The sequence below is a fragment of the Pogonomyrmex barbatus genome, unplaced genomic scaffold (genome assembly GCF_055798465.1).
Source record: "Pogonomyrmex barbatus isolate J1 unplaced genomic scaffold, ASM5579846v1 scaffold12, whole genome shotgun sequence".
NCBI lineage: Eukaryota > Metazoa > Arthropoda > Insecta > Hymenoptera > Formicidae > Pogonomyrmex > Pogonomyrmex barbatus.
The window spans coordinates 7,036,703-7,061,559 of NW_028297108.1; the positions used below are offsets into that span (position 1 = coordinate 7,036,703).

At 43.3% G+C, this 24,857-nt stretch overlaps 1 protein-coding gene and 1 long non-coding RNA gene across 4 annotated transcripts; both read left to right on the top strand.

Annotated features, from left to right (window-relative positions):
* The first annotated feature begins 330 nt into the window (after positions 1 to 330).
* Positions 331 to 24,583, top strand: LOC105431264 (Zona pelucida superfamily protein qsm). 3 transcript variants are annotated; one of them, XM_089071383.1, is made up of 8 exons: positions 331 to 772; positions 17,929 to 18,030; positions 18,111 to 18,220; positions 18,388 to 18,563; positions 22,587 to 22,817; positions 22,900 to 23,047; positions 23,219 to 23,363; positions 23,556 to 24,583. In XM_089071383.1, the coding sequence occupies exons 1-8, from the start codon at positions 700 to 702 to the stop codon at positions 23,801 to 23,803; spliced, it is 1,233 nt and encodes a 410-aa protein (XP_088927509.1). In that variant the 5' UTR covers positions 331 to 699; the 3' UTR covers positions 23,804 to 24,583. The 3 variants fall into 3 exon arrangements, with proteins under 3 accessions (XP_088927509.1, XP_088927511.1, XP_088927510.1); XM_089071385.1 differs by lacking the exon at positions 331 to 772 and adding an exon at positions 1,042 to 1,060; XM_089071384.1 differs by lacking the exon at positions 331 to 772 and adding an exon at positions 1,059 to 1,077.
* Positions 1,186 to 8,650, top strand: LOC148937680 (uncharacterized). Its single transcript, XR_016138050.1, has 2 exons — positions 1,186 to 4,081; positions 4,717 to 8,650. It is a non-coding gene; the product is annotated as an uncharacterized LOC148937680 (long non-coding RNA).
* Positions 24,584 to 24,857: the final 274 nt, after the last annotated feature.

Genomic DNA, 24,857 nt, shown 5'->3' on the forward strand with positions numbered 1-24,857 from the left:
GAAAATTTAAATAACTTCCAAATCGCTCAAAGAATTGTGCTCATCTTTTTCACAAATACGCAAAAAAATGAAACAACTTTGTAATTTTTACGCTTTTCTTAATATTTCGACATTCATTCTTAAATCTCACAGATTAACTCCTCACTGGAGTCGAGAAAGAAAGAAATCGATGTTCCCTGTAATTTACGCCAGTCAGTTTTGTTATTTAATTATAAAACTGTATATAAAATACAGAATACTCTTATTGTGTGTGCGGTAATATTTGATCCACTTCTACGCTACTGGGCGATGCTGATGCAGTCTGGGTCTGCTGGCGGCTCAAACTCTCCCGCCACTCTCTCTCGTTCCGTCAGTGTCTCTCGCGTGTTCGCACGGGGAACATCGCTCTCGCGTCTCCTCCAAGGCCCATTCCGTCGATCCACGGGCTTTCCATTATCGACGAGAATATTCGCGAACGTGAACGTTTCCTCTTTCGCGGACGTTGAGACCGCGAAGATCGGTCCCTCGCCCGCGGTCGAGCGCGTTTGGCTAAATGAGACCCCGTCGCGGATAATACGAAAATAAATCGGTCCTCCTCTTTCCCATTTACCTTCTTTCCTCTTCCGCAATCCTTCCTCTCCCCCTCCCCCTCCCTTTGTTTACCTGTTCCCGACGCATTGCGAGTGCACGATCCGCGGGCGTTTCGTAGTAATTAGGAGAATGGACATGGCCGACGGTTTCTGGAGACTGGCCCTGTGCTGGATATGCATCGTCGGACTCGCAGGCGCCAACGGTGAGCGAATCACACGTTTCGAATCCAATCACGATTTTATTTAGAATAAATAAACAGAAGTGCGAGAGACAGGAGAAAGTACACGGGGGAGGGGGAGGGGGGGGGGGGGAACGTACGCTAATCTCTAAGAAATTCCTGTACCCATGTAGTCACGCCGCGGTGTCTACGCCTGAGCACGAATGTCCGCGGCAATGTCAGCGACAAGAAGGGAACGTGACAGTGAGTCGCGAATGAAAGTGACGTTCCTTTGTTCCCAGAGCGATTACGGCCGTCGATCAGCATAAGCGAGTAAGCAGCGCACGAGAGTGTAGCGGCGCATCGCGAAGAATACGTCATAAAACATTGAACCACCTGACGCGGACGCGCGTCTCTCAAGTAGGATGTCCTAGATCGCGATGCCTACCCAGGTATCAACTGGAGAGGATCATAGCCATCCAAAGCGCCAGTCAAGGTTGCGACGTTCTCTCATGCGTCGCGCGACGCGCTCGTTATGACTGACTTTAGGCTCGTTACTGTGACGTTGGGTAGACGTCTTGCTTTCCTACTCCTCGCTTCACGGTCCGGCTATTTATAAAAATGCCGGTGTCCGACAACGATAGAACAAACCGACAACGGACACGCACGCACGACGCTGGATCTACGATCGTGTCGCGAGAGAGGCACGGAGAGTCCCACGTGTTTGCAGCCTCGAAAATCATTAAGCACGCACCCACCACGTAGGGGGGGGGGTGAGGGAGAGGAGGTGCGTGCGTTCGCCATCCGTTTTCGGATCACATTTAACGGTTGCGAATTCTCCTTACGTATTATGTATCACGCAACGTTACGTAGCATATGGAATACGACGCATTCTTCCCCGAGGCGGTTCTCTCGGAAGTGAAATTCAGCGCCGCGAGTTGTGCAAACAATTGCGCGCCGCTCGCACGGCATATCATCCGCGACTTGGAACGTGCAATTAAAAAATAACCGCAATCAGAGAACAAAACTTACAATCGCGCGCGACACTTGCAATTAGGACAAGGCGGAGGATAAAAGGCTAATTATCCAATGTAAAAACCGCGCGCGCGGTTCAGACAAACGAGAAGACCGCGCACCGAAATTAACCGACCCGTCGCAATCGAAATTAACCTCGTCGGAAATTTAAAAAATTGAAATTGACCATACATTTCTGTCGTTCGACTTGCAATTTCAATCGCGCGCGGTAATCGCGAGATCGCTCCGATTGTCCCTCCCAAGTCTCCCTGCGTGTTGACGTGCAATTAATTAGCCTTAACAGCGGCTGGATACGTCGCATGTGAATTGTATGGTTTCGCAAATGCGAAATTAGTGCGATTGCGCGCGGGATTGTGTAAGAGAGAAACACGTGTGTGGAAAATAATTATCTCTGCGCGCCCGGCTCCTTCGCTCGCGGAAATTCGTGACGCGCTTCGTTGTGTGCGAGTAATCATGACGTCGATGAATCACTCGCATGACTCGAGACCTCCTGTATGTTACCGTGATTATATTTGTATTAGAAGATCGCGCGAGTCATTACGTAAATTAGAGCGTTCGCAGGTATAAAACCCGTACGGGCAACATTGCCGCGATATTGTGATGTCGTGGCAATGTTGCTGCTGTAATATAGCTGCAAAGTTTATATCGTATGAGAAATAAAAAATCCCGCGAGAAGTGCTTCTTACAACATTTGAAAGTAAATGCAGATTGAAATGTTAACGGAGGTTAACTATAATTAATTAACCGTATATAGATCTTTAATAGAGAGATCTCTTCTCGGCGCTTAGGGGAGAATCTATCGTTTCTTATTATTCACTCGCCGTAGCCTCGAATTAACTCTTCGTCGTAATGCGTAGATCGTAATCGACTTCCTTCCTGGTGTCGTTACCCCACCGGGGGGTTACGTCGAATTCTCATTTGCGAGTCGGTTAAAATTGATTATCCAGGCTCATGTAATGGCATAATTGTGAGCCGACTCACAATGACGGGGAAGGCGAATGCGAGAGCGAAGAAATGGGTTTCTGTGAGAATTCAGCAGAAAGAAAGAGAAGGTGAGCGCAATTTTTCGTGTTTGTGATCGCGCATATGGTTTTCCCATCGGTTTTTCGTTCCTCGCTAGAATCCGCGAAACGAGTCTTAATTGACTACCGTTCGGGAGATCCGCGAACAATACACAGTAGCTCCTTTCACTAACGTGTCCGTAACGGGAAAGATGCGAAGCGAACGATCGAAGATTAAACGTTCGCCGATATCCGTTCGGAACGTACCTACATTGAAAAAAAAAAGAAAAAAAAAGAAGGCTTGACTGACGCAGTTCTTTACGGATTGAGGATGGCTTGAAATAACATCAATTATTTTATTTGTATTTTAATGCTGCTGATATTACAATCGGGAGATTCATCGAAAATTTGTTCATTATTAACGTAATTTGTACTCATTAAAGAGTATAAAAAGAATTAATTGTTATCGTGGATTTCAAGATCTGAGATTTTGCCTTTGTCTACGGAAGCATAATTAGTTTTACATAAAATAGAGTTGGAAAAAATGACAAATTACCGCCTCTCCGTTTTTCCTCTCTCTTAATGAACGGAGTGCTTCGTACAGAAAAGCGATATCGCTCTTCAGAGCAGGGTGCTGAAACATATCAATCCGTTATTGCGGCGAACGTGTGCGAGGAGAGCGGGAGAGTTATGAAGAAAGAGAAGGTGAAATTCGATCTAAGTAGCTCACTGTTGTTGCGCCTCGCGCTCTATCCTCTTATTTTACCGCTATTACGGCTATTAACATCATACTTAATTGCTAGACCGCAAATGTGAATTGCAGGTATTCCGATCCATCCGCGGACGGAATTCTTCTTATTGTTTTCCGCGTGTGGTCGTCGTCGCGCGATCGTCGGAACATCGGCGGATTGGCGATAGATGAAAAAAAAAAAAAAAAAATTGACAATTGGCGAAGAGAATGGAGTCATGCAGAAAATTGATTCGCGCTCTCTCTGTTAGAATGAAATGTCAGGCCGCACTTGCGCGTGTTCGAGGATAATGAGATTTCTCGCGGTTTCAAAACTATTCGCTTCCTAGCTTCCTTTTTTTGTTTGTACAGGCCGTTCCTTGCGGAATTTTTCCCATGTGCGGCTCATGAAGGTCGATTTATTCGTTATCTAACTCGGAAACCGCGCATAATTTTACAAGAAAGCGAAAACCAGCTCGTCCAGCGGAAAAGGGATAGGGCAAAACAGTTCCATCGGCTCGTTCCTGCTCTCCATAATCGCTCTCAAACACGTGGCCAGGAATGAGGAATAATGAGAGGGATAAGGATCAAGTCAGTATTCAGAAAGTTGTATACCCATCGTTGAAATATCGAGACCTGTCCACTTTCGAAATTAATTGAAAAGACCAATGTGAAGGAGCAGAAAAGTTACACATTTCACCGCTATAAATTCTATATAAAAATATTTGATATAAAAATCTATGACTTGGGAAAGAATAAAATTTTTTTATTAAAATGAAGGACATCTATCAATTTTACTTTTAATGTCAATAAATTGCTTTTCTATCGATCTGAATTATTTTTAATTCGCATCTGGAGAAAGTGAGAGCGCGATCATTTTTTTATGATAATTAATAAATTTTGTCAGCTATGCGTTTTGTTGGAAAAAAAAAAAAAAAAAAATGCTCTTATAAATAGCAGAGAGAATGTCGAATAATCTTCAGTTAAGTGGTGATGTTTTTATATGCCAAATAAATATTTATAGGAAAGTGAAGTGAGTTAATTCCCAGCCCTGCTTCTCGTCCTATCAGAAAATATTAAAATCGAGAGATCACATCTTTAGTCGCCACGATATGACCATATTTTGACGTTATAAAATGAATACACTAAAATTATTCTCATTCTCGGAAATTTTAATTTGATAATTAATTTGAAGAAAGGTATAGGACGACACCGTAATGTTACAGCACTGTGAGGGATGAGGATGTGGGGATATGGAGAATGCATGGGGCCCTGGAATGGGAAACAGAAGTAGGAGTAAGAGTGGGAGTGAGGAATCGGTTGGGAGAGGCCATAGGAAAACCGGTTGCCAATCTGCACGGACGCGTTGGACGGCGCACTGGGGAGATCACTGAGAAAAGGCCAAAAAGGCCGAGCTCCGGTTTCCAGTAAAGCGACCGGACTTTTCCCGACTCGCAAAGTCGCGACGCGACTGATCTTTGAATCGACTCGTGTTTATCGACAAAGTCGCTGGAAAGAAATTTGAACCACCACATTTGAATGCTTTTTCTTCAAATCTAAATTGTTTTCAACAAAAATAAAGAGAGAATTAATTAATTAAACAAGGCCGCCATGCTGCAATGGCGAGGACGTAAAGAAGTAAAGTAATTTTTCTAACTAATGTCACACTATTTGCATTGTCTAATATCATATAATTAAGTTTATTTTATTTAATGATCCTTATAATGACAGTTTGTAGATCCTGAGTTATGTACAATGCGGATAAGTAACAGAAAAGTAATAAAATGAGCGTCCGAAGAGATAAGCGAGGGGCGATTGCTCTCGCAAAAGGGTTGCGAGCGTGACTCGATCTATTAAAATGTCATTAATCACGCAAAGAAATCAAAGTCTTGAGATGGCTATCTCGAGATCGATTGCCGCATTAATGTACCAGATAATCGATGTTGCACTGTCGTGCGTGTTTGACGTAACGGCTATACTTTTTCCCGTCAGTCTATCCAGACGTGCTATCGGCAGGTGATCTTTTTCCTTCGCCGACTAAGACAGCACCTCCTCGGTGCTCGGTTTCTTCGGCATTTAACGTATTTCCTCCTCAGCGCCTCTTGTCGCACCTTCAACGTGCTTTCGCTCGATGATCCTAGTTTCAGTGAGTTACTCGAAAACGATGAAACCGTTTCCCGCGTAATTATTTATATACGCGAGAAAGATAATGGTATGCATCTATGCCGCGGGCGCTTGCATATCAAAAAGGAAGTGATCGAAGTGCTCGATGTGGCACGCCTGAAATGAAGTGGCAACGACAATAAACGTTCAATTTCTCGTAACTCACAAATTAAACGACGTCTTGAACAGTTATCTCGATGTGGCACGAGGAAAAGAACGTGGATGGATAGTGAACCCTGACACGTCATTTTTGCGATGGCTTTATGAATGGCGACCCAACCCATCGAGAAAGATGAACCGTTCGTCACGTGTTTAATGATCGTCTCAACATATCCCAAGCCTCATAAACTCGTTATTTTTTTCGGATTGTTCTTTTTTTTCCTCGGTCCGCGATGTAGAGATGTTCCCTTTTTGATTGGTACTTCGCGCATTCGCCGTTAGCTACATTGTGGAATTTTACCTATTAAGCGAGACATTAAAACATCTAATATTTTAAACATTAAATATTACTTTGATTAAAATAATCTAAATATTCCTGAAATATTTACTGTATAAATTTTATATATATTAATATAAAAGATTTTATAAGATATTTTGATATAATTCAAAAGAAATAGTTTATATGCTTATATTCCTTTTGCATTATATTAATAAGATACTTTTGCTTGTATGTAAGCTTTTTATTCTGTTACTGTTAACTTAATTAGAAGAGATAAATGTGCTTAGATTTTTTTTTTACACGTTATCATAAATTATATAAATTATCGTATTTAATATATCTATCAACGTTTTTACGTGATTACTGTTTCTATATTGATTTATTATTTGTTTAAAATGCTAAAGAAACATGTCGATTGGGTTAAAGGTTGCGAATATTATGTATCTTTGGAGAACTTTTTGGGAGATATCGCCGAGTTGTTGCCTTTGGAAATTCCGTATCTTTATGTCGATATCTTTGGTGAGCATGACCTCTTCTCCCAAGAGTTTCTACGTTTGTACTTCACATATATGTGTGTGTGTGTGTGTGGGGGGGGGGGCCCAGCCAAATATGGCGGATACCGGTCGAACCACTTGCGTGCACGCGTGTCACCCGGTACATGCGTAGCGTTACGGATTCACGCGTGTGCACACGCATCGTGCGTATCGTGTGTGTTTGTGCATACGTGAAGATACGATCGGACAAGGGTGCGCAGGGGGACAAATTCTCTGTTTTATATTAAACGAACACGCTTTTGCAACCACTTGGTAACTAACTGGTCTTTGCTAACTAATACGATCAGATAACTAACTACGATCTTTTATTGCTATTTTTAACAAACATATGGATTCTTTAAAATAAAATCACGCAAGAAGGTCAGTCCTATTATATATTAATTAAATTAATATAGAACCTTGGCTTTTTTTATGAGTGAGTTTCCTAGAAGAATAATTATTCAAACGTGTTAACATGATACATTGTTTATTAAACTTTTATCACTTACGTGATATCGGAGATATCAAAGAAGCATCTCGAAGCACCCAAAGACAGGATCGTGAAACTTCAAAAGGAAGTAACAGAGACCAAAGAATCAATCTTTCGAGATTACAATTATTAATGGTAATGAAATAATTTTTTTCATTTCGGCATCAACAACGTGACCTCGATGTATCTCTCGCCATAGCAAGCTGCTACCAGGAAATCAGCTGGCAAAGTATTGCAAAGCCTCGTATTTCCTGGTAGCAACTGGATACAGCCGAGGATACGTGTCGGTAGGACCGAAAAACTTAGAGATTTTACGACGTTCCGCATCTGCGGAGCATCAATCGCGATGTAACGAATGATGCGCGGAACGAAATTGTTTGCTCACCGAACTTGCGTCATTTATCATCAAGTGTTATCCTGCTACTTTCCTCGGTACCGGTTCGCTCCTCCTCGGCAAAAGAACTAATTCGTATAAATCGCTGTTTTCCTTACGCCCTGTGCTCTCTTTCTCACTGTCAGGAGCGTTCATTTTCATGATTGATAATGATCCGGCGAGCAGCGAGCCACAGGTTACACGCGAACTTCGTCATTAGACACGTGTATAATCAGCTAATCATTAATCACGCGTGATCGTTCTTCTTTTTTTATCTTTGTCGGATGCCACGCATCACCAGGCTGGCGATCCTCCAAATCCACTACTCACTCCCGTTTTATCAATAAAGACACATCGTAGTAAAGATCCTGAATTAAAGACCTGAATTAAGTTTGAATATAAAATTCTCGATTGCAGCCTTTTTGGTTAATCGAGGATCGGCTAACGGAAGATTAGAATTTCTATTAATACTCGATAATACTGGACTTACATTAATTTTCTTACTTTAACGTTAATACTCATGTATAAACGAGAGAAAAGTGAAAGAACTCGTTAGGAAGACGCGCGCTATGACGATCATGTTTGCGAAGTACATTTCGAGATGCGACTGCGTATTTTCATTCCGCGAAAGTACACGCGTTGTGCACTCGCGAGCGCACTCAGCTGCGTGCGTATTTGCGATTATTTTCAATATAACCGTCCGATAAAGTTGTGGATTAATCGAAAATTAATGCTAATGAAGACACATAATCGCGCGGCGTTTTATAAGGAAGCGGGAGGTAGAGCTCGGTAAAATGCGGAGTAATCTTAAGTAGAAGTAGAAGTAAAAGTAGACACGCTCGAGCGGGCAAAGCACAGAAACAGACGCTTGCGCTCAAGGCTGCTCGCCGAGCGATTATCGATCGTTTATATTCATGAAAAAAAAAACGATCGATGTTACCTCAATCGGAAAGAAAATTGCGAAATGACACGACCGGAGCGAGCGCGCGATTTCACAGTTTAATAACGGCGTCGGGAAGACAATGTCTGCGTTCCGCAACAAACCTACGGACAAATCTGTTTTCTACGAGGAACATCCTCGTAGTCGGAGCACCTAGTCGATTACCGTGAAATGAGCGGCGGATAAAAGCGAGGATGTCCTCCGTGGAGGGTGAATCGCTACGGTCTGTCATTTTCTTTATTGCCTATAATTATTCTTATCGCTCGTCATTTGCACCTGTTCCGATACCGCGCAGCTACATATTTACAAATGTGGCTCCTACCATTGCTCACCATAGTGTATCTATCTCTTTTCCCCCCCTCTCTCGTGTGACGTATTCGTCGTAATTGCAATATTTTTTTATACCTTTTCTCATGACTCACACTCCATAATTATCCCTACACGTCTTATCATTATTCCATCAGACGCCGCGGCCCTCCACATGCGTCTCATCCACATTCCGACTTGGATTAATGATCGTATAGCAGTCAATTAAATGAGTTTAATAAAAAATGACAATAAAATATTGGCCGGGTTATTTTACTGCGGCGAAGCATCGCTTTCATGGCGGCACTTTACTCTGAATTCCGATACTGGAAAACAGTAGTTCAGTAGTTCAGTAGTTAAAAAATCCGTATATCGGCCTGAATATCGTTAGATGTAAGGGCATCTTATCGCTGGAGGGGAAAAGTAATGAAGCCTGTTCGCAGATTTTTTTATCAGATACTTTGTCTATTATATTTTATAACGTAGCCCAGCCGTAGCATCCACATTGCTGCGTTACTCCCATTTGCCGAGCACCTTCGGCGGGAAAGAGGGACTCGAGGAAACAATTAAATCCTGTGATCAGATAGTATCGCTGCGAGTATCCTCTGGAAAATGTATTCCTGTGCTCGAGCTGCACAGTCTAGCACAGTTCGGATAACAAAGCGATCTGCCGGAAGTCGCGTTCAGATAAACTCGGGGGGGGGGGGGCTCGATTCGATATCTCGAAGGAGATGACAGCCGCGCGCGAGTGGAAGCATACAGGATAACAAAGGATCCTATCCCTCCGCGCGATCCTATCTCATCGCTTCGAAGAGTAAATCGATTTTAAATGACTGATTATCGCGCTGATATTTGTCAGCGTAATGCCGATATTCATTCTAACAGTAGTAAAGGAGAATTGATTGTAGCTATAGCTACTGTCACGGAGCAACATTCGAGTCATTCGACGTGTGTGTTTTGATAAAAAAGAAAAACAAGCGCTATGATATCCAAGAATCTGCAGGTAATGCTTATGTCTGCATAAATAATTTCTCCTTGGAAATATAAATCCATTTTATAGTGTACAGTATAATGTAATAATAAACTGTAATTATTTTTAACAAATGATAGATTATTTATTTATGTAATAATTAATTATAATGAAAGATAAAACAATTCAAACTTGTCAAAATTATTTCTGCCAACATCCACGAGCAAGGCGAAAGAAATTTCACGGGGGAAAAGTTAACGCAATTTGCTATAATTTACGGATAGCATTTGCGGAATGCAGATCTAAAAAGTACACAATGGACGATAAATAACGACACGTGCGAGCTTTATGCGCCGGCGTGCCGAGCCATAAAATTGTTTAAATAATCGCGCAGCTTTGCTCCGCGGGACGCCGGCTTAATCGTCGTCGAGATTACCGAAAACGCGTATATAACGGTAATCCTCGGTAGCGCGCATAATTTGTATACCCCGTGACGTTATAAATAATTCATCATTTTTTCGCAGCATCCCGCACCGACACGCTCCGCTCCGGGAGGTAAGAGGGCTCCAACAGGAAACGGAATATAAGACACATTCCAACTCTTAATTCAATTGAATATATGTACATACGTTAAGGCTATAATTTAAAAAACATTTTGTTATTTAAAAATACGAATCATAAATGGAGAATACGTTTATGTATAATTAATTTAAGAAAATTTAAAAAATTATAAGGACAGATCAGAAAGACACACACACACACACACACACACACACACACACACACACACACACACACACACACAGCTCGATAAAATAATAAAAATCGTCCGTTGAAGAGGAGCAATGGTGGATTCCAGGACCAAGCTCGATCTTATTTCCAAGCTTGGACTGAAGCTTCGCTTCTCGGAGATTTCTTTGATTCGTCCTGCCTATGTGTGACTCGTCTGTTCTCTCCCAGCCGTTCAGGTTCTCCGAGAGAGTCCGGTACGTGATGGACGATCAATCGTTTTCCGCGCTAGCGATTACTCGCGACAGCGACGTACGCGGTAGCGCCGATATTAACGACGCCGCGAGAGAGAGAGAGAGAGAGAGAGAGAGAGAGAGAGAGACACCGAATTCCAAAGGCCACCGTTGTTGCCTTCTAAAGGGAAAATCTCTCTCTTCTGCTATTTGTAGTCGTTCGGCTGATGCGCTCTCGCGATGCTCACCTCCTCGGGCTGTCGTGATATCGGATTGTATCACTGTCACTGGACGCGGCTCACTCCCGTCACGCGATTCTTCTTGCCTTTCGCGTGTGGCAGTTCATCCTAAAAGTAAAAATCTCACTACACACACGCGACGCTGGAGTTAGTTCATTTCGAAAAGGACGACTGCAAGAAGCAGTCGTTCGCTTGATATACAAGTTTTGTAATTTGGAAAAGGAACGAACGCAAAAGACTAGATAGACGGATAAAGCGCCTAAATAACGCGATACGCGCATACTTTTTTATTAGAGGGAATCGTATAACCGATTGAAATAATCGCGAGATCGCGCGTGAAATTAAACGGAGCAATTATATTTCTAATGCCGAGATAAATTCTCCCGCGTTTATAAAACTTGTACGATAGTTTGTGAAATTAATATTTTCAGTTAATCGAAACTTATTAAAATCACCATGCTTAGAGAGCGATCTCATAATTATATCGTCGGCGAAACATTTCGTCTTGCAAAGAATGTAGCATCGAATCATAAATAAGTTTTATTACGTTTATAAAACCTTTATGACCAGTTATGAAATTAATTTATTTCAGCTAATCGGAGCTTATTAAAATCACCGTGCTCGCCCGAGAGCGAGCTCTCGTAATTATCGTTCGGAGAAAATTTCATCTCGCAAAGTGTTGCATCGAATCATCGGAGCGTGCCAACCTGATCGCAACCGAAACATCGTTTCTCCCGGTGGGCATAATAGCCCGGTCGGATCCAGGAAGTCGGCAGAGAAAGTACCGAGGAAGGCACCAGCTAGATATCCATCGATGTATACGTGCCCCATCCTCCGCACATTCTAATCCTCTGTACCCGATCGTAACCGGTCCCCCTCGCTGGCCGGCCGGCCGGTCGGCCGGTCGGCGATTCCGTCGTTTCCTTCGAGTTTCGATCGACAGAATTGTGGGCCACTAATGATCACTGATGATCAGTGATTTACCGAGCTGGCGGCCCTTGTAATCGGCGTGCGCGTGTACTGCCGTGCAAAAGCAACCGGAATGGAATCACCGTTACCGCGATATATGTATGTATTCGCCATGACTCGCCTGCGCGCTCCTCTTTTATCACACGACATACCTCGGATCGCATCGCATCGCATCGCATCGCATCACATCGATTAAGAAATCTTTCGATCCTGTTTTGCGTTCCCTTACTCTTACGTAGGGTCCTCCTCTTTCGCCCCGCCGCTGTTTCGCTCGCGTGGCCCGATCGCGAACGATGACGCAAGTGATTCGCGGGCAAATTACCCGATTTCTTCGTCCGCATGTGAAGATATTTCACTCGATAATAATCGTAAACCGTGATTGATCTTCATCGAGATCGATATACGCGAGGGATATGAATTAATAAGGGGAATCAACGAAGGGTTTCTTCCGCCAGAAAAAGAAATAGGAAACTTTCGCACCGATTAAGATCAATGAGATGGAATGAAAATAAAAATTGGGAACAAGATCCGGGTAATGGGATTTTTGTGCCACTTGGAAACAAGACCGTGGAGAAGAGAATAAATACAAGTATAAATACAAGCGGAGTAATAGCGGCTGAAAATTATACCGTTTAATGCGAAATGTAATTACACGACGAGGAGGCGTATCGCTTAATGATTCGTGGAATCTTTACGCTCTTTCGAAATCTATGCAAGCTACAGATGCGTAACGGGAGTAGATGAAAAGCCAAATGAAGATTCAAATAAAGCACGTTCGTTCCACTTGCGGAAAGATTTACATTCGCGGAAATTACATGACAAACCCAGCGTCATTCACCGATCTGGAATTACGGCGTAACAGAGAGCTAATCGTACTTAGTATATTTGTAATCTTAACGTATACTATACATTTCCTTCATTACGAACATGATATTTTCCACAGTCGTTATCGCGTTTTCTGTTTGCGTGACACGGTAACTTCTTCTTGCAGCCTTGCCATCGATCCGGTTCGCGCTGATGATGATCCACTTTTAATTTACAACAGATAATGCTAACCGATAACGTTAATACGATGTGTCACATCCGCACGGAGAGAGCTTCCTGTGTCACGTCGTCGTGTCGTTTTGCTCGCGCGAAAAACTTGCAGCGCTCAATCGCCGTCCAATCTCTCTTCTTTTTTTTTTTTTTCCCCCCTCGGATCATCATTCGGTACTGTTATCCACCGTCGGCACGCATACTCGCGGCAACTCCCCGCGAATATTAATTGATTACTGTAATGTACGACCGTCACGGTCCGATTGTTCGGTACCGTTGTTCGGTTTGTTCGCTTTCGTCCGGGGAAAATTGACGGATCGTTTTACGCGACGCAGCTGGTGCAACGAGAGTAACTATCTCGAAGAAGAAGAAGAAGAAGCAGAAGAAGAAGAAGAAGAAGAAGTCGCATCGCTTCTTGCGCGAATATTTGCGTTTCCAGGACCAAGCGATCTGATGTTAGTGCTATTCGTGTTATTCGAGGCTTAATCGCTTCCGACAACAACAAAGTATCCAAGCGTAATAGGCAGCGCGTTGATTTTTGCCGCGCCGCGGAAAGCGGAAAAGGTGTTGTTGCCTGCAGGTCCGCCCGTCCGATCTTCGCGGGAGTCAGTACGCAACAACCGCGCGCAGGAGCGTAATTATTCATCTCGGTTCTCATCTTAACACTTCGCAGTAATGGCCACAGATTATTGTAATTCCGACGATCGTAAATTGGCGTAATTTACTCCGGCTTCTTCTCGGTAGCGCAACGAGGTAGCTCGCCGCTCGCGAATCCCGCGCTCTCACCGAAAGAAAATAAAATGTCGCCGCCGGAGATTGGCACTGTTATCAGCAGTGAAACCGGTCATCGAGCGGTCGATTGCTGGTTTTATCACCGCGGAAACGCGTGAATGGAAAATGGGAATCGGCGAGGCGAGGCGAGGCAAAAGGGAAGAAGTACCTTAAGTACCTCGGTACTTTTCTCAGGATCAAGTCATTACGGCTGATTTTTATCTCGAAAACGGGGGCTCGGGGCTGAAGACAACAACGCGGTGCTTTACGGCGCGATGGACTCGTTACTCTTGAGAGGATTTAGGCGCGTTAACGGGATTACTGAAAAAACGAAAGTAAAGTGGCGGCGCGGCGGTAAGCTCGCGTCGGGTAAAAAACCGCGTCGAAGATAATAGAAGCGAGCATAAGATAGTGGGTCGCGTGAACTGGGTCAAGAGGAATCGGTGGAAAATCAGTTCATTTCACTCCTGCGAATTATATGATGAATCGAGTTACGAGGCGAACGTACGAAAAGCGAGAGCCGACGCGTCGAAGGCATACGAAGAAGGAGAGAGGAGGTCGGAGGTCGCGGATCTTCCCCATCAGTCGGGAGGTCATTATCGGTTATCTTGCGGAAATCTTAATCTCGCGAGCTGAAGGAGGTGCGTCGAAGTGCGCGAAGGATGACGGGGGGTGGCCGGTAGTGCGGCAAGCGCGTTGTAAAGGAGAGGGAGGAGGAAGCAGGGGGAAAGAAGAAGAAGAAGAAGAAGAAGAAGAAGAAGAAGAAGAAGAAGCGGAACTCTCCCAGGATCGACGGGAGGACCGGAGGTAGTATGTAGTACCTTCTCGAGTTTAATGGTGGAAGAAGAGCGCAGGAAGAAATAAGAAGCGTCGAATAATAAGGAAGGATAAAGGAGCGGAGACGTGGAGGAAGACGGGAAGGAAGAGGGTCAGGTTCACGGACCTCGGGCCGAGATCGAGGGATTAGCGAGTGCACCACATTTGAAGCTGATAATTACGCCCGATAGTACGTGAGCGCGGAGCCGCGAATAATCTCGGGCGGGGGTAAAACGCGAAGTAGAATCACGATCGGAGCGGGCAGAGAACGGTAGAAAATAATACGCGAAATACTCTGAAGTATCTCGACACATTTTATTTGATTTAGAGCTGGCCTCATCAGCGCCGGTTAATTTTAGCCTCGGTTTAATTAATCTGTCGACTTGGAAGACTGGGATTAAAGGAAGATGAAGAGTAAATTAAACCACGTTCGTAAATCCTCTTTTTGAAAATTTTTTCTGTCAAAGAAAGAAGAGGTGGAATAATATCGCTGTTAAGTTTCTAATAACGCTCGAGACTTTCTTGTTCAGAGAGAGATTTTCCTTGCCTATCCAATGGTTTCCGATGCAAAAGTCGATCTCTTTATAGCTTTCTGGCGGAACAATGCAGACGCGGAAGCGTAATACTGTATCGTCGCTTTCGAAGACGGTGACCACGCCGAGGAAAAACGTTCCACGTTGCTGTGGCAAGCTTAGGAAGAAGGGAACAACAGTGGGTGAAGGAAGATAAAGAAGACGAGGAAGAAGTAGAAGAGTGGTAGCTCGGCGGAGAGCGACGCGGTCGGGGTAGGAAAGCTAAGGTCACGGACCTCCTTCTCTCCGAGATCGGCAGAAGATCGGCCGCGACTCGCGCCTTCGCTACCTTCGCGAAGAACGTTTAAACTTGCTAATGGAAAAGACCGCCGTGGCTTCGTAGGGATGTTTAAAAGCGACACGCTGCACAGTCACGTAATTTACGCGTTAACTGCGCGCGCGCGCGCGCGCGCGCGCGGGATGGCCTCACTGACAGACGTTGCATAAAGTCCGCCTAGATAAGCGCCTAGGACAGGGTGACGATCGGGGGAGCCATTAATTCGTGGCACGTTTTGTGTCAGAGGTGACGGCCTCCGCTGAAAGAAACGAAAGTGGCTCTTCCCGCCGCGAATGCGAAGAAAAAGACGAGAGACGTCGTCGCGCCCGTCGCCGTTGGCCGTCGGGCTCACCGAGCGTGTGAGCGAGCTAGCGAGCGAGCGAGCGAGTATGCTGATGAAAACGAGTCGCTGCATATTAAACAGACAGAACAATTTCAACGAGTTGAGGAGAGGAGAGTACCCTTCGACCGTCCCGCGTGCGTGACGCGACTGCATCGCGTGGATAAAGATGAGAAACGCGGCTCGAGATTTCGAGATAATCTCTCCTACGTTTCCGAGGAGGAGGAGGAGGCCCGGTCCCGGTCGGAGATGTATGGGATCCCGTTAAAATACCCTCGGTGATTTCCGCGGCCTTATCGTTCGATGTCATTTCGGCTCGTTTCTGTCGTCGGCAACGATGCGCAGGCTCGCCGAGGACTTGATCAACGCCTGTCAGATAGTACCTGCTAATCCTCCGGAGTGCTGCAATCCGAGCGCAGCGAGCGCGGCGCGGACTCCCGACCGGCTGCCGCTGAACATCAATTTGTCTGCCGAGGAAATAAAAGAAAGCACCCAGTCTCCCCAGTGTACTTCCTGATGCGCGCGCGCGCGCGCGCTCGTCTACAATGTATATTAAACATTCTACCGGTCGTTCAGCGTCTGTCAGCCGACGTGGCGCTTGTTTATCTTTGCCTCGCGAGCGAGACGACTCCTGCGAGCCGCGCGAAACATGCGTGAAGGCCCTCTCCTCTTTCTCCCTGGATTCTGGTATCACCTCGAGCGATCAAATGAGCTGCTGAACCGCGTAAAAATCCACCTCGGGGGTTATTTCTCATTGAATCATCTCGGCTACTGGTCGCGTTATTTATCCTTCCATTATCATGGACGTACATATACATTAGGTTACTTGAAACTGTAACGCATAGGAAGATAACCCAAGCTACGTATACGAAGATCAGTAAAACGGAAAAAGAAAATAAATCTTTGATTTAATATTGGCTTGTTTCGAGCAAATCGATATCTCCTTGAAACGTCCGGCTGAACACGGAAAATTAATGATACCAACGACGTTCGCGGAGCGTTATTAAAATGTCAGCTCTGTCATTCATTATCGAGGATCGCGGCGTGATGGAGGGTTTCGTCGGTTGCCAGAGGGCTGACCGCTTAGGATGCTTCCAGGATGCAACCACAAAGGGTCGGTGCATCATCACGGTGAAATTGCACAGGCCCTCACCTCTGTCGTCTTCTCGTGAGGAACGTGGCGAACGTTTCCTTAACAGTTGCAGCGTTGCGCACGTGACGATGATACCTCGCCGTGAATTATCGCCCGATGCGCGCCGCGCTCGCTGCGAAGCGCGTGCGTTAAGTGCGGGGAAAATATTGTACACCTCGCGTATCCTCCGAGATTAATGTTGAATTACGTCCGCGACGATATCCCCGGGATTGTTCCGCGTCACTTCCTGCTTGTCACAACCCTTCCTAGGACGCTCGCGAGGACGTAGCCTTTGATTTGACGATTTTACAAGCCGTACCAAGTGTTCCATCAGCGCATTTTTGCATTAACGAAGAATCTTCTCTGAATGGGGCACGTTCATATATAAATATATATATATATATATATATATATATATATATATATATATAGAAAAAGATTGAATCACATCGTTTAATAAATTTTATAGACTTTCCACTTTACGTCTCTCTCTCGTTAACTTAACTTTTCTTAAGGATTGGGACACGTTTCTTTCAATATATACGACTTGACGTTGTTGTCGATAAGGTGGTGAAAGTATTTATCATGATGTTCTGTGAATAAATAGTCTAACCCAATGGGATATACATTAGCGTATATTTCCCGAGCATCGCCGCGCTCTTCGCGCTCTTCAAGGTCGAGACATTTATGACTTTATGGGGCAATTAACGTGGTAAAAACTTAGTTTGCGGATACGGCTAACTTCTGCTCATCCTTCCACACGGCAAAATCGTAAATTGTCTTGAGAATCCCTTTCTCTTACCGGGATATAATTTTACACGTCGATCCGAGCGTGATTAATACTAAATGAGCGTGAATGAGCGTATATGATAAAGATATAGTAAAAGTGCAATAGCGAAAGAAAATTCATTTTTACAATTAATGTTACAATTAAATTCATTCAGGTTTGCAAAATTTAATTTAATTTTTTAGATATAATTAATTTTCCAAGAAATTTGTAATAAAAATGGGAAAATTATATAAAAACCTCCTGATTTCTCAGGTGATATCGATCATATATTTACAAAAGTAAATCAATGTGTCTTACGGAATATCTATATTTACATTTCAGTGCAAAGCAAAGTAAGATGTACCAAGCAACTAATGGAAGTCGATATAGTGAGAAGTAGTCCGCAGGCGAAGATATATCTCCAACAATTCAAGCATTTTCCGGGTGAATGTCTTCAAACGTTTTATCTTGGGCGCTACGCATAAATCAAAATTATGGCTCACATCGAATTTCTACTTTTGCAGACGAGGCTTGTAAGCCGCAATTTCACGATGGCGTAGCCACGTTTAAATTATCGCTGCTGGAACAGGACATGCTGCGGTGCGGTATTACGAGAGTCGTCAACAAAGTCACGGTAAACCATAATTTTTTTTAACAAAACTCCGTTTTAATTCCACGCCGTTTGCGTTCATTAACGTGCGACATTCCACGTGGAAACGTGGAACGTCGCGCGGCAAGTCCCGCATTTACATAATACGAGCCGTAATGTTCTTATCGGGATTATGAATTTTGATGACGCAGGGTCAAAAGATGTATTATCATCGGGTAATAGTGGAGGAGCCTGCGGATTCCAGCAAGCACACGTTCACGGTGAAATGCGTAATCACCGAAGTTGTCGTGGAGCCAGAAATCGCCATCGCGGCCAATCACACGGCGGTACGGCGGAGCGTTCTTCCGGCGGGCTTTCAGGAACCTGAGTAAGTCATCAATCATTCGACATTAAGGCGTTTGATGTACCACGACACGTAGCATCCGGCATCCGTCATGACGTTGAGCGCAATCGCATTCGCTTTGTTGCTGCGATAAATATGTGTAATTCATCGCGGCGCAAGTAATAACACGCAATAAAGTCGGAGATTGTAAGTCCTGAGTAACGCAAATAGAAGAAATCGTAAGGTGGCGCATCCTGCTAATGAGCGCATATTTATCAAATCTATTGGATCGACTTAGCAGTCTCGGGGGGGGGGGGATTCTCGGACCGCGGCTTTTCATTTCTCGCCAGTCATCCGACAGTGTTAATCGTGTCGTCGTAGTACCGCCGCGATAGACAAGACTCTCTCACACTTCCCTCGTACGAAATGATCCCCTCGGCATGAGCAAACGAGTGGGTTAATTACCCGGAAGTTGCGCTTCTCTCTCTTGTGCGCGCGCGCGCGCACGAGTGTGAGACAAAACCTTCTTCTTTCCATACGGAAGCCTGACCTGCCATTTTGGCGAATGTGACAATCACGTCCCGTCGGATCAATGAGCACAGGTTCGATCGTCGCAAAAAGCGACACTTCTTATTGGCCGCGAACGCGACGTGGAGGACTTATTACGGATAGTTTGTAAGCGAGCAAGAAGATTTATTGTCACATTAGATTAGCTTAGGCATCCTTTTCTTTCCGATCGATTTTTGTTAATTGTTATGTTTGCTGAATGCAAAGCGAGGATATAATTTGCTAAGTGATACCCGTCCTCTTCCGTTCGTCCGCGAGACAGCAGAGTCGGAAAGAAGTTTCGTATCGCCGTTTCATAATCTCGACGATGATATGTAATAAATGATTTTAAGATCACTGAGTATAATGAGGCGCAATTACACGTCGTATTTCATGCCCACCCAAATAGGTGATTATCATTTCCCGCGTCATCATAAGAGCAAATCTCGTTTACGCCGTTAGCTTTGCCGAACGGGAATTAACCGCGAGGAAATATCCTATTAAATTCGCAATCCATCGATCTTCTGGGGCATGTCGAAAAATTTTTGTTCACAATCGATAAGCCGGTGTTTTATCAGCGAAAAAGTAAAACTAGTCGTCGACCCGCTTGCCTCTGGGACAGATGTGACGACGCGAAGCAGACGGCGGTGAGGCTGCTTATCGAGGACGGTAAGATTGCGTGGAAAATTCGATGATTACGAAACGATCGACATTCCGCTCGATCTACATTCGAGCGTATAAATCGTCCGATCTGACCTGAATATGAGCGTGCAGAAGCCAGCTAGACGGGAGTCATCATCGGGAGAGTTCGTAATTTGCAAACGAGTCGAGATGCTGCCGTCTGATTTATTTGCACAACGGTCGAACGCGCGTGCAGCTGCTGGAAAACCAGTAATATATTTCAATCCGCGAAGTCTAATCGGCATTCACGCTTTTTCCTTCTTCACCTCGAAAATCACTTGACGGGTCACTTCAGCATCTAGCTCGGGGCCATTCCGGCCGGTTTGGGTTTACTCGAGAAAACATGCGGTTCGACGCGAATAGGACAAGAAATGGGCAAGGAACGAAGACTGAGACACGGGGGGGAAATCGCATTGAGCACGGCAAAAGAGACGTTGCGATTTATGGCCCGCACCACCACATGGGAAGATGGAGGGAATAAACGTTGATTATGGAAATAAGCATCCGCGACGTGTGATTAAATAACAAATTCTTCCCTCGAGACAGTCCCTCAAAGTGAATCTTAGAATCTTAGATTCGAGTAGACAGCTTCAAGGAATTTGAAGCTGAATGCTGAAGAGTCGCAACGCGAGTGACGCATGTCTCTTTCTTTCTCACTCAAAATCTTTCTTCCGAAGGGGAGACCGACATTAAGTGCTTATCAAGTTCACCGAGGAATTTAATAGCGGGACATTCTGCATATATATATATATATGTAGAGTTGAGACACGCAATGACATTACGAGAGTTGATTTTATGGTGCCGACGTACGGACGGAACAGCCGAGTCCTTCCAGCAACGGTTCCTTTACAGATGGTAGAAAAGCCATGGCGTGCGAGCGATTTTAGCGCATTGGACGAAGTGCCGGAGGAAAGAGGCAGGCATGGCTGTGCCTCTGTCGGTAGATCCCTTGCCTTCTCCCGAACAAAAGTCGCTTCGCCGGTCGGCATTCTTCAAGTCCCCTCCGGGGGGGGGGGGGGACGTGCTCTCGAGGGAAGACACGGCAGGGAATTTTTATCGCCGACTGTTACGACGTTAATTTATCGGCGTTAATCGAACGTGCACCTCGGCATCGGATTTCGCCGTGCTGCCCATTTAACCAGGAAGTCGCAAAATCTTTATTGTTAAATTATCATTATCGCGGTGACATCGCGCCGTGAGTATCCCAGGATCGTGTCACGCGACGTAACATCTCCCGTTCTTCATCTCGCTGTACCGCACGACTTGTGCATCGTTGTGTGCGCGTTCATCTGCTCCGAGATGAACTCAATTATTAATTTGTGAAGGATAATTATTCGAGCAGCTCTGTCCTTCCCCTGAGAAGAAAATTTAAATCACGAACGATATATATATATATATATATATGATAACTATGGGAAATTCTGAGGAATTCCTACGGCTAATGACGACTCGGACATTCGAATGAATTTCTTCCAGAGCATGCCTGATGCATTGCGTGTCTCCTTCAATAGAAAATAAGTTGTGTAATTAAGTAGTTTTTACACACCGTTGTATCGCGTATACGAAAGGTCGTCACGCGTCAGAAAGCGACTTAACGAAGCGCGCTCTGTGTCGGAGATGATGGAAAAAAAAAAAAAAGAGAGTCGCCGAACAGGACGAAACGGAATCGTGTAAAATAATACGAGTATCACAGCCGTAATGATGATTAATAGTGCTCGATGTATCTCGATAAGTCGTTACCAAACTGCGTTCATGCATCTCTTATCTTAGAACACGATCTGCCAGTTTTACTCCTCTAGCCATAGCTCCTCTCTATCGCATTCAGCTTCTTCGTTGAAGTCTGATAATTTCATGGTCTGGTCAACATTCTGGCAAACATTCGTCTTCATTACTTCGTCTGTCACCGCATACAATTTTGCCGGACGATGCTCTGCGCCATCCGCTTCCGTCGTCCAATATCACAATGTGGAAGCGATCGATAAGTCCGCACGAATTGGAGCACATGTTAAACACAGCTTTGAATTGATTTACGTGTCCAGAAAATATGACGTGCACGCTCGAATGGTTCGCCTTCTTTTTTTTTTTTTTTTTTTCCAATGAAATAGATCGTGCTCGAGTCGGGCGCATAATCTTCCGCGATTTTGCATAAAACCGTAAAGTAGGTCGAATCTTCCTACGGAGATAACTGCGGTAGCGTACAGGTCATCGTGATGTGTTCTTGCATTTTGGTGTGGCGTTTACAAACTGCCGCTGGTCTGGAATTGCGTACTTGGACACGCAACATCGATCATCACACCGGCCAGGTGCTCGCCCTGATGACTTCATTTTGGAAAGTAGGCGATTGTGACCTTGCGGTTTCCGATTCTGTCAATTCGTCGCGGATTCGACGTGTGGCAGTTCGATATACTATATTTTCACAACAGTTGACCGTTCAATTTAAAATAGTATATACTTGTATGGAATCATATTACGTAACAGAAAATACATGATTCCATTTTAAAAAAAGGGTTACGATGAAAACATCTCGACAATGGCGCCATAATATATCATAATTATGTAGTCATCTCGATATCTTACAATTTTTGTCTTAAACTTATAAAGAAATATTCCAATGGATTGATTAAAATGAAACACTCTGTATATAGTATATCCGTAATATATAAGCTCATAAAATTTATGAAGAAAAAGTGTTTGTTGATAATTTTTACAAATAATATTTGAAGATTACGCAATTTAAAAGATTATTATAAATATAATTTTTAATTAATTCATATTTATATATAATAATCTTCTTTTTAACTTTTAAATCGAAAGTTTTAAAGAATTATTTGTCTGCTTTAGAGTGATTGATATTCATGAGGAAATTTCGGGATCGGCACCAGTGCCGATTCTCGGTGTTGGAGTAAGGCAGGGTGGAGTTTTGGTCACCGGTGAGCTCAACGTCAGTCCTGGTACACCGTTGCAGATGGAGATATTTTTGGACAATGATTCGGCACCGATCTACGGCCTGCTGGTAACTTACATGCTGGTCACCGATACCAAGACGCAAGAGGAAACAATTATTATTAATGGGTAATCGAGCGATGTTGTAACATCGTGTAATTAGAAGAAATATATTAACGTATGATGCAACATACACAAATTTTGCGCACAGGTGTTCCGTCGATCCTTACTTGTTTGAAAATTTCAACACCGTGGATGGTGACTTCTTGACGGCGAAATTCCGAGCCTTCAAGTTCCCGGAAAGCACTTACGTTCAGTTCCGCGGCACCGTTAACGTCTGCTTGGATAAGTGTCCAGGGGTATAGCTTCACTCTTTCCTAGCGCACGATTATTAAACCGACAGCTTAACTTCGTTTGCACGGCCGTTACTCTCTATTTTGTTGTTCCGCTGCGTTGGATACCGCTAGCTTATCCGCGTGATGTTTCCCGATGAATTTATTAAGATGTGTATATTTAAACATGTGCTTCAGATCGAGTGCAGCAACGGCCAAGTTGGTTTCGGCAGAAAAAGGCGAGCTATTGAAATGTCAGGTACCGACAAGAATAAATTGTTCGAAGTAACCATGTCAACGTTTATCAAGGTCGATTCCACGAATGACGTCACGATCGATCAAGGTAAATATCTTCACTAAATGAATATACATTTGAAACATTTGAATTATTACGATATATATATATATATATATATATATATAATAACTTTATTATAAATATAATAACTTTTACGATATATATATATATATATATATATATATATATATATATATATATATTTATTTATATATATACTTTGTACTGTGTCGTTAGTACTTTCGGGATTCATCAGAAAGGGGAAAAATAGGACACACACAAAAGAGAGGGCAGTGATCGCTGAAGAAGTCAGAGAGCAATCGGACCCGACGACGATTAGGACGCACGAAAGAGCGTTCCTCGCGGAAGAAATCAAGGAACAGTTTAAGTACAAGGTCACTGAGATGGTAGTCAATGGTTCTTCGTGTAGCACATTGAGTTTGTCTCTCCTCTTGATCTTCCTTTGCTTCTACAAATTCCTGTAAACCATGAAATTTATATTTCCTGACGATTGCTAATTGTAAATAAGATGCAGCCTGAGATATGTTAAAAACATGAGGAACATTAAGAATGTTGCTTCTGATAATGACAGTTAATTTGCTCACTAATAATCGAGATTTCGATCATCGTAACAACAGCTCATTAATTATATAATGGTGATCGTAGACTGTATTTAATCAAAATATGTCTAGAAATGTATCGAATGAAATTTGATTTGTAACACTAATATTTCAAAGTAGAATAATTTCTCCAAGAAGACACAAATGTCTTCGAACAACTGCCGTCTATATTATATTTTATGAGTGATATTAAAATATTTTTAATGAGAATCGAATGCTAGGTGATGAATTCGACAAAATTTATAAATTAATACTAATAAATTATAGTAATAAATTTTTATAATTATCAAAATTTGAAGAAAGCTTAAAAAATAAATTAACTATATCTCTTGGCGCTAATATAATAAGCAATAACATATATGATTTCTCCGCTCTGCGACCGCCGAATTTTCAATCACATTTTATTTTTTAGTTTTTATTATACTCTTTTTATATGTCGTAAATAATTGCCGTATTTCTCGATAGAGTAATTGCCAAAAGAAAATTGGCCTTTGCGAGCGGAGAAAACCGAAGACCTAGTCGTGCGACGAGGTGTAATATTGAAATGCGACTTAATTAATTACTAAGTAATTATTAATTGCGTATTTGTAATCTCAGTTTAATTATTACGTTAAATAAATGTAAAATAAATTAACCGATAGCAAACATGATTATTTTTATCACAATCCTTAGGAAGTAAGATGACGAAATAGATAAGACGATTGGTAAGACAATTTGCTAATCTTTCTAAGTTAATAATAGAACAATTGGTGCTAAACTACACCCATAATTCTATAGCATTCTTTCATAAGAAAATTACAATTATAATAAATATATTTTTACTTTTTCTACAAAAGTACCGTATATCGAAAAATATATATATTAATATTATTATTAACATATATTAATCATCTTACCTCCCTTTCCTCTATTTGTTAAA

What these genes read in the sequence shown, in the direction of transcription:
- LOC105431264 (XM_089071383.1), top strand. Translation starts at nt 700, where the DNA reads ATGGACATGGCCGACGGTTTCTGGAGACTGGCCCTGTGCTGGATATGC. An exon ending in ACAATTCAAGCATTTTCCGG is followed by an intron (nt 18,031 to 18,110) that starts GTGAATGTCTTC and finishes CTACTTTTGCAG; the next exon opens with ACGAGGCTTGTAAGCCGCAA. An exon ending in TGACGTCACGATCGATCAAG is followed by an intron (nt 23,364 to 23,555) that starts GTAAATATCTTC and finishes CTGTGTCGTTAG; the next exon opens with TACTTTCGGGATTCATCAGA.